The sequence below is a fragment of the Nicotiana tabacum genome, chromosome 12, assembly GCF_000715075.1.
Source record: "Nicotiana tabacum cultivar K326 chromosome 12, ASM71507v2, whole genome shotgun sequence".
Taxonomy (NCBI): domain Eukaryota; kingdom Viridiplantae; phylum Streptophyta; class Magnoliopsida; order Solanales; family Solanaceae; genus Nicotiana; species Nicotiana tabacum.
The window spans coordinates 74915444-74925882 of NC_134091.1; the positions used below are offsets into that span (position 1 = coordinate 74915444).

Consider the following 10439-nt stretch of genomic DNA (forward strand, 5'->3'; position numbering starts at 1 on the left):
AAGTCTCAAGTCACCGAATGGAACGCTAAAGCTCAAAACGATCGATCGGGTCGTTACAAGTGAGGGGATTAAATTTCTAAAAGAAATACCATTTTTTGTTGGGCTCGGAACTTTTAATTATTCTACTTCTCTTTTTTTTTTTTAACTTTTTGTTGAATTTATTTTCGATCATAGTCTTTGAAATAATCTGCAAGCTGAATCTATGACCTATTTTCTTTTTAGTCCGTGTCAAAAAGAATATTACTTTTCTTATTTAAAAATAATTTATCTTTACACAATGATTTATAACAACATAAAATATATGTGTCTCATTTTATAGCATAAGTTCAAAAATCTTCAAATTTCGTGCTCAGTCAAATAGGTTCTAGGGAGGAGGGAGTATTTTATTTGTCTCGACGTTGAAAAAGCTTTAATATAAGCTCGAAAACAAACCACAACTCAACAGTATATAGTACACACTTGTAGTTGAAATAAGTAAAAGCTGAAGAGGTGAAGCAAAGTTAGGCACGGCAGTCATGGCTATGGATCTAGCAGTGGTAGATTATGGTTCCTACAAGACGAGACCATCGGCGCTTCTCAACTCTGTGTTCATGACGACGGTGAACGCAGCGGCAAAGACCCTTGTGGCGGTGGCGTCGAACGCCAAGGCGGCGGACCAGCAGTCGGACAAGTGGAAGCCAGCGGACCACTTGAGGTTCATGCTGATGCTCATGACTTGGTTGGCAGTTTGGGTTCTTAGGGTGTTGATGGATCACTGTCCTTTCGCTGTTGGCTCTTCGTATTCGCTTGATAGATCATCGTCCCTTGATTTAATGTTGCCATCAGCTTCAACAATGTTGTCTTCTTCCTCTTTGGATTTGGTGCTTCATGAAGATTCTAATCAAGCTTCTCCTGCTAAAGCTCTTGGTAGAGCTCTCACGCATGTAAGTTAACTATTTGATTATCACTTACACTTCTTTTTCTTTCTCTAGAAAAGTTTTATATGTTTTTCTGCTTTTACTTTTAGATAACTGATAACACAAAAATCATTTGAGTTCATTCAAGTATGATGAATTTGTTGATGCTAATCACATTTCTGAAAAGGAATCTTCCTTCTCTAAATGAAGTTGGATAATATAGCTAGTCAGTGGTGTTTGACGCTGTCTTTAGAAGTTGTAATTTAACATGGAATAATATTTTATACACCACATGATATTTGTATGATTAAAATGAAAAGTTTAGAGAGATAATGTTGTGAAGTATATAAAGGAAAGAGCAGGAAAAAAGTATTACTTTAGAGGGACGTGCTCTGAATAAGGATTGAAAGATGCGCTGAGTAAGGATTGAAAGATCACCTTCCGACTTGTTTTGTCGGATATAATGAGTGAAAGAGGTTATGCTTTTAGTATGAGTTAATTACCTCCTAAATTTGTGTGAAGTATTTCATTAGGCATGCACTTTCTTGATCTTAGACTAGAAGGGGGAAAAAGAGTCGGTGGCTATAAGTTCACTTTTCCTAGTTCACTTATTTATATCATTTGAGAATAATTAAATATTTCGTTTCTGAAATTAATCAATCAACTATACCTGAATCTACCCCATATTTTATGGATAGAGTGAAGTAAAATGGGTAGAACATGGAAAGCAGAAGCTTGTATTCGGGTAGGGTGGCCATAGTTGGGAAAAGAGAAGGAAAGATATTTGGTTTTTTTGGGGGGGGGGGGGGAGGAAGGTAAAAATTTTCAGAGTAGACGTCATTGAGTTACAGTCAATAACTCTGGAGTGTAAAATAAAATTTTGAAAATATTTTTGAGACATGCTGCAAATTAGATAAGTTGACTTAAAGAAATGCCTCCAATGAAAAACTCATCAATTAGATGACTCGACTTAAAATTCCATTTTATGTTAACTTTTTTTTTTTGGTCTGTTTTAAAAAAAATAATTTATTTTTAAATTTAAAAATAATTTAGTTTAAACTTTTAATTTTATCCTTAATAAAAAAAATTTATAATCATATAAATACATACTTTGAACTTTTATCTCCTATCTGACTTATTAGAATCACAAATTTTAAAAGCAGAGAGCGAGTATGTGTTAAGATACCTAAGTATGCATTTTCGGTGAATATGATGTTGCTCTGATGACATAATAGCATAACCCGTTCTGCCTTTTGAGTCGTAGTTATACTTTTGTATGTAAGGTAGTTATAAGTCTGTCGTTTTCGGTCTGCCTTTTTTCTCAATAGAGGGTGTCAAAAACAAAATATGGCTCTGTTAGCATGCATGCAACTGCCACGCGTCATAGCATGAACGCATAAGCTTACACGTATTTGAGATAGTCACGTGTCAAATGACCTCGCTCTTCTCTCTACACGTAGTTGGATACTCAGACACAACGTGAAAAAATAAAAATCATGACAGGATTTGACTCCTCTCCGTTGCCTTCATTTTCCCAAGTTATAGGAGTAACCTATACCATTCTAAAATTAATGGTCTAGATTTAATTAACTAAAATAAGGCATTAATCATAGTTGAGTAATAAATATTCCATATATAATTTTCAGAAATTTTGATATTCCCTCCTACAAACTCCATTTCTGGCGGCCAAAAGTTATCCCCAAAAGAATTTACCAACATGCATGTCAATCCTTTTAAAAATTTAAGTTGCAATCTATCGTCACTACTAGAAATCCGGTAAAAATCGATCAAAAAAATCGACCAACGTTGGTTGGTAATGGTCAAAAACCGGTCAAAACACGACCATTTACATGTGGACGGTATTTTTGTGGCCAGAAAGGAATACCGACCAAAGTTGGTCGGAAATTACCGACCAACTTTTGTCGGTCAATTAAATTCAAAAAAAAAATATTGCAAAAAAAAACCGACCAAAGTTGGTCGGTATTTTAATTATGTAATAAAAAGATTCACCATCTGGGAATCGAACCGGGGTCTGTACTGTGGCAGAATACTATTCTACCACTAGACCATTGGTACATTTTGTTTTAAGATTATCTTTTATTTGATTTATACTCTTTAATTGTATTTTCGCACGAAAATAACCGACCAAAGTTGGTCGGTTTTATTAAAAAGTAAAATTACCGACCAAAGTTGGTCGGTTTTTTTAAATGACCCGCCGAATTAACCGACCAATTTTGGTCGATTTTTTTAATATTAATTTTTATTTATTTTAATTGAAAAACCGACCAAAGTTGGTCGGTTTCTTGAAACATAAATTTCGCGGGACTCAAAATTAGTTTTCCGCATTTTTGCGCCAAAGAAAACCGACCAAAGTTGGTCGGTTTCGTAAAAAAAAAATTAAAAAAAATATTTTGAAAAACCGACCAACTTTGGTCGGTTTTTTGACCGACCAAAGTTGGTCGGTCGACCTTGATCGGTTTTTGCCGAATTTCTAGTAGTGCGTAGTAAATTTACCCTTTCATTCCACAATTTTCTTTTCATTATTCTGGATTTCACTATCCTTTTAAAAAAAGTTGAAATAATTATTTATAAATTCAATCTAATTTTAACCGAAAAATTAAACTTTATACGTAGCAGAACCATGTGTTGGAGAGCTTTGAATTATTATTGTTGTATTACTTTCTCCTTTTCATTGGTAGATTTGTGGTCACATCTCAAAATTAACATATGGATGTTTCTCATTCATTTGTACCAATAAACCTTGGGATAAAATTTGATTCATTTAGACTTGCATATGAATACTACGAAAGAAAACACTGGTAGAATTGGTTGGAAAGAAAATTACTACAAGAAACAAAGAAGGAATCTTAGATAATGTGTAGTTATTATTGTGGGATTGTAAAAGATATTATTTGGAAATAAATAAAAGAAGGAATTAAATACTTTAATTATGGTTAGTGTTTTATTTTATTTAATTAAATTTTATCCATTAATAATTAATCATGACAAGCTTCCCCAATCTAAGTAGGAACTTGGAGAAATGGTGAGACTAGGAAATGGAGGGGAGTTGGTGTGATAGTACTACCATTTAACTGTTAAACTATTCATTAACAAATTAAGATTCAGCACGTGCTAGAACTCTGAATTCGATTCTCACATTATCCTTATTCTGCAATTATATTTTAACTATCTGATACTAGTAAGATAACAATAAAGATAAGGACAGAGCGTAGAGCTTTTTTCTTTTGATCTACACAAAAAGCAATATGAAATTATGTGAAGATGTTTTCTCTTTCTATGACTCATTGAGTGTATAACAGATTGTAAGACTTAATAGTACTACCTAATGTAACAATTGTTGATACGAAGGTCCACTTTTTTTAACATTTAATCTACAATGTGCGAAGTATTTTGAGGAAAAAGGATAAGTCTGAATAGATGAGACATTTTTGTCACTCAGCTGTATTTGTTGTAGTATAATTTATTGAAGTTAAGGGGGGTTTTGCAATTTACTTGTTCTTATTTTTTTCCGTTTTTTCTTTTTTTATTACACATACATTAGGGAAGGGCGTTTAAGGCAGGGAATAGAAGTCCCACCAACAAAATGAAAGTTGAGTAGGGCTTCAATGACGGGAAAATGCATGTTGTCAAGACAACCTACTGAACTATCATAATTCTCTTTACTTATTCTTATTCATCTAAGGCTATTTCAGATATTGGCGTTGCTAAATGAGATTCCAGCTTCCTCGAGGAAGTACCAGTTTGCAATGGGAATGGCTGACAAGATTGTAGATGAGAACACCAGATGCGGACACGTGGAAATGCTCCAAGTCAATCGTGCGGCCCTGGCTTCAGCATTCGCGCGTACGTCAGGATTTCTTTACGGCTCTCTTAAAAGCCCCCGCATGTCGGAGGATTCAGGAACGTGGCCCTCACGCATTCTTCGATCTCTACCTCTGGGTTCTTTTGTGGCTTCTTCGCTCAAAGGTCTGGGCACATTTTTCCCATGGGTCGGAACAGCCACGAGCCTTCTTCAAAACAAGAGACCATCTGCTGTTCCGTGTGAGGAGAGGGTAAATGACTTGGCGGCTGAGAAACACGCACAAGAACTGCTATGGATAACGACTAAGATGGTGGGGTGTGGTGCTGTGGATGAAGCTTTGGTGCAATGGAGCTTTGCTTCTGGCTTGGCTTCTATTTCTCTTTCCTCTAATTCTAGGGTGCAAGGCTTCATTGTCAAGATCACAGGTAGATAATTATTGTATTATTATTGTTATCATTATTATCAATACGATGTTTTAAGATATTTGAATTTTGACGTTGCATTTACTTGTAGCAATATTATTTGGAGAACTTAAGCTTATGAAAAACGAAGTTCCAAGGCAAGTGAAGTTCAACATACTAGTGCTGTGGCTTCCATTATTCTGCTATGCAGACAACGGGCTTTCGTATCCAGTATTGACAGGATTCGAGAAGGTTGAGATGGAGAAGACAATGGACGAATTGATCTCATCGCTGCCCACAATCGACCAAGAGGTAATTCTCACCAACTGGCTGCAAGACTTCACGACAACGTCTTCGGACTGGCCAAATCTCCAGAAATCATATGACCTTTGGTGCCAGTCCACTCGGGAGCTCGTTGCATGAGTTGTGCGAAGAAGAAGGATCACACTGTGTCTTAAGTAATATATCGTTGTAAAAGCCGAGCTTTTTTGCTTGACTGTTATATAGTTGGGTTTATACGACCCAATAGAAGTGCCATATGCACCTTGAGTTCGGCCGTTCCTTTTTCTTCCTTTTTATTTTCCAAACTATTTCCTTGGTTTATATAGCTTTCCTGTATCTTTACCTTTTTCACATCTTTATTACTCCTTTCGTTTCAATTTTTGTGAACGTATTTGTTTGGGCACGGAATTTAAGAAAAAATAAAAACTTTTGAAATTTGTGGTCCTAAACAAGTCAAAAAGGGGCCAGAGTATTTGTGTGGTTATAAAAGCTTATCTAAAATTGTAAGTTTAAGTAAAATTATTTTCAAATTTAAAAAGGAATCATTCTTTTTGGAAGGACAATAGAGGTTCACATAAACTGAAACAGAGAGAATAGTAGTAATAAATATAAGCTACATATCCTACTTCTCTTATTGTAATTTGTGATGATCAACACTATTAAGAGCTAATGGATTCTGAATAGATCAAAACACATGCATTACAGATGTATCGCTACAAATTACAAGCGGATTTTCCTAGGGATTATATAGGAAATTTTGCAGGTAATGTAATATCTTGTGAATTTTGCTATGAAAAAAGGTAATTAATTATTACCTTCATAAGTAATTATTACCTGCGAATTTTAAAATTCTTAAGTACGTCACCTTGGAATTTCGAATTCTCATATAAATTACTTGCAGAATTTTTCGCAAGAAACACTAATAATTTGCAGGAAACTTGATAAAAATTCATGAAAGAAAGAAGTTTTCTTACGGATTCTTTGCAAGTAATTTCCCATGAACAACTTCTTGCAGATTTTTCACAATTGGAAAAAAATATGGAAAAAGTGATTTATTGTTTTAGTTATTTTGTTTTCAATTTAATGTCCCCATTATTTCTTTTGGACTACAATATTTTTTCGATTTAATATAACACCAACATTTCCTCCATAACCCAGCCACCGGGAAAGCAAATCTCAATTTAATTTCTTTCATATTAATTCTTTTATGAGTAAAATATTTTTTAGATTTTATATAATTAAATTAACAACACACCCCAATTATCTCCTCCTTACTCACAACCCACCCCATGGGAACAAGCGAACACTAGCCACATCTTCAATTCCAAACCCAGAAATTCAGTTGCTATAACGATCCAACCGGTCGTTCCGAGCTCTAGCATGTTGTTCGGCAGTTTCAGATCTTAAATAGCTTCACTTTGTATATTATGATTTGCACGTGTAGTCGGTTTTAATTTTCGAGAAGTTCGGAATTGATTTAGAAGAATAACTCTCAATTCGGAAGTTTTAAGTTGGAAGAGTTGACCAATGTTTGACTTTTGAGTAAACGACCTCGGAATCAGGATTTGAAGGTTCATATAGGTTCGTAAGGTGATTTCGGACTATGTCGTATGTTCGGGTTGAGTATTGGGTGGTTCGGGGGTGATTCAGCGCTTATTATCGGAAGTTTGCATTTTGAAGGTTTTGAATTAGCTAAGTTTAACCTAGAGTGGACTTTAGCGTCATCGAACTTTGGGATATGTTCCGGGACCTGATAGGTTCATTTAGTTGGTTGGAACTTGTGTGTGAAGATTTGTCGTAGTCCGGAATGTCTAAGTGTGATTGGGACGCGTTCGGCAAAGTTTGAAGGTTTGAACCTTAAAAAAAGGATTTTGATCGTCGATTCTTGGTTTTGATGTTGTTCATGGCGTTTCGAGCTTTGGTTGGAACTTGTATGTGAAGTTTGGTCGTATTCCGGAATGTGTAAGTGTGATTCGGACGCGTTCGGCGAAGTTTGAAGGTTTGAACGTTAAAAAAGGATTTTGATCGTCGATTCTTGGTTTCAATATTATTCATGGCGTTTCAAGCTTTGGATAAGTTTGGATAAAGTATTGGGACTGGCTTGTATAATTGGACGGGGACCCGGGGGCCTTGGGGGTGTTTCGGGGTGGTGTCAGACCATGTTGGAGTGCTTTGGTACTGCTGGTTCTGGTTTTGTTCTTTGCGAACGTGGTGGGAGGCACGCGTTCGCGATGATGGATTTAGGCTAGAGGCCATTTGTGCTTTAAGTTTGTTGAGCCACGTTTGCGGAGGCTTGGTGCAGTAATGCTTCGCGTTCGCGACAGCGAGATCGCCTTCGCGAAGAAGAAGCTGGGACTGGAGGTTGGCCTTCGCGTTCACGAAGGGCCGACCGCGTTTGCGTAGGGCAGGCTAGGTAAGGCATCGCGTTCGCGGACCCAATCTCGCATTCGCGAGGAGGATTATTGGGCAGCTGTAGATTTGGCCTTCGCGATCGCGAGGAAGCTTCTGCGATTGCGAAGAGGAAGGGCCTGGGCAGAATATAAGTTAGCGAATCGGGAATTTGCTCATTTCAACTCATTTCTCTCTTGCTAAGGTGACTTTGGGCAATTTGGAGAAGCCATGTTCATCATCTATTATAAGGTAAGTGATTTCCACGTGTTGTAAGTTAAATACATGGATTATGTATGGATTTAAACATTGAAATTGGTAGAAATTATGGGATTTTGGAAGAAAAGCTATAAATGGTATTTTTGAGTTTTGACCATGAATTGGACATGGAATTGGTAATAAATTATATATTTGAGTTTGTGATGCTATGGGTAATATTTATCTTCGAGAATTTCGAAAACCGGGCGTGTGGGCCCGGGGGTTGATCTTGTTGACTTTTCGTGTGGATTTGGGAATTTTTTCTATTTGATTAAATTACGAGTCTTTGGGTATATTTTGATTGGGTTGCACGTTCTTTGACTAGTTTTGGATCGTTTGACATTAATTTGAGGTGTCAGAGAGGTGTTGGAACCGGTTATTGAATTTTGGAGCGAGGTAAGTATTCTGTCTAACCTTGTAAGAGGAAATTTACCACGTAGGTGCTATTTTTGTTATGTGCTACGTGTTATGGGTGCTACACACGTATGAGGTGACGAGTGTCCGTGCGTATACTAGAACTCTTAATTATGTCCGAGTAGACTTAGACTCACACTATGTTTCAATTATATTGTTTGAGTTATTCTTCCCTGTTTAAATGCCTTATTATTTTATCCCGAGACTGAACTTGCATAGAGTATCGAACTTTGCTATTTTAGATACTTGACGAGCTACTTGATTAGTCATAAAAATTATACTTCTTTTATAGATTTATCCTGCGTTGTGCGTATTCGTTCAAAAGTTTCTTGAATTTCATAACTCACACATATATTCGTGAGTGGACCACTGACCCGTCAAAGTTTCATATTCTTATGGGATCGGGTTGAACGCCTTAGCAATACTCTTATGGGATCGAGCTAAACACTTCAACAGTACTCTTATGGGATCGGGCAATTTGCCCCGGCAGTATCATGTAATATATTCTTATGGGATCGGTCCATTCGCCTCGACAGAATCGTGAGTAATATTCGATAAGGACTTAGCGTACCTATAAGTCTTTCTGACTTGAGATGTGATGTTTTATTTGGGATTGATCATTATGTATTTTATTCGAGGTAGTATCCGGCATTTGAGAACTTAGTATTTGCCCCTCTGTTGAGGATCGTGCCATACACATACATCTGCTTCGTTTCTTTTACCTATTCTTCATACCTGTCTACTTTTATTGTACTTGATTATTGGACCACTAGTAAGTGTCTAGGTCGACCCCTCGTCACTACTTCTCGAGGTTAGGCTAGATACTTAGTGGTTACGGATTGATTTACTTACTCATACTACACTTCTACACTAATTATGCAGGTACTGAGACATGTATATTTGGTGGTCACACAGGAGCGTAGGTGCAGCTGCTGAGGAGACTTTGTGGTGAGATGCATTCCATATTACGATTCGCAGCACACGGAGTCCCCTTCCAATTCATTATTGCATTTTGTCTAGTTTCTATTCTAGACAGTTATTGTAGTAGTATTGTATATTCTAGTAGATGTTCATGCACTTGTGACACCGGATTTTAGGAATTTAAATTATTAATCTTGGATGTATTCTGTTACGACATTTGGTATTGCATTTTGATCATGTTCTAATATTTTATAAAAATAAAGAAATTTTACATAATTATTTCACCATTATTTTAAAATATGTTAGGAACCATCGATAATCGTGTTGATTAAATTATTGGCTTGCCTAATGGCTGCGTTGTGTGCAATCACGGCCTATGGTGGGAAATGGGTCGTAAAAACTTGGTATTAGAGCACTAGGTTCACTTAGGTCTCACGAGTCATGAGCAAGTCTAGTAGAGTCTTGCGGATTGGTACAAAGATGTTTGTACTTATCTTTGAGAGGCTAAAGGGCTATTAAGAGAACTTCCCTTTCTTGGTTCCTTATCGTGCGACTTGATTTTGGTTGAAGCTTATGTCTTCAGTTTCTTCCTACTCATTCGTACACGATGTCTAGCATTATATCAGTTAGGCACCGACGAGTTGTAAAGATGCTACATATGTGATGCAAGATATTTTTCCCTACGTATGTGGACGGACTACTATCGTCGCCTTGTGGAGGGGTGTTAAGTCATTTCAGTCAATGTTGGTGTTGCCCACGAGTTATGCGCTATACACGGTGTATTGTGATGTTTCTCGCATTGTTATCGCGAAGTATTGGTGTGAACGGTAGGGTGTTTACTTATGCATTGCGGCAGTGAATACTTTAGGATGAGGATTATTCGGTTCGTGACTGGAAGATTTGGTATTTAATTCCAACGCAGAAGAGGAAGTTGGGCTATGGATGTTCATTATTTGGTTGACGGAGTAGCAAGATTTGATATCTCTTAACTTAGTGGAATTCTTGTTTGTATTGTGGTGTCGTCGTCCTTGTTTGAACGAATTAAGGCTCGTCAGT

General features: G+C 36.8%; 1 protein-coding gene across 1 annotated transcript; it reads left to right on the forward strand.

Moving 5' to 3' along the window:
* The first annotated feature begins 422 nt into the window (after positions 1-422).
* On the forward strand, positions 423-5753 carry LOC107816961 (uncharacterized). Its single transcript, XM_016642712.2, has 3 exons — positions 423-923; positions 4610-5144; positions 5233-5753. Exons 1-3 carry the CDS (start codon positions 516-518, stop codon positions 5541-5543), a joined length of 1254 nt encoding a protein of 417 aa, XP_016498198.1. The 5' UTR covers positions 423-515; the 3' UTR covers positions 5544-5753.
* Positions 5754-10439: the final 4686 nt, after the last annotated feature.

What these genes read in the sequence shown, in the direction of transcription:
- LOC107816961 (XM_016642712.2), top strand. Translation starts at nt 516, where the DNA reads ATGGCTATGGATCTAGCAGTGGTAGATTATGGTTCCTACAAGACGAGA. An exon ending in TTGGTAGAGCTCTCACGCAT is followed by an intron (nt 924 to 4,609) that starts GTAAGTTAACTA and finishes AGGCTATTTCAG; the next exon opens with ATATTGGCGTTGCTAAATGA. An exon ending in CTTCATTGTCAAGATCACAG is followed by an intron (nt 5,145 to 5,232) that starts GTAGATAATTAT and finishes ATTTACTTGTAG; the next exon opens with CAATATTATTTGGAGAACTT.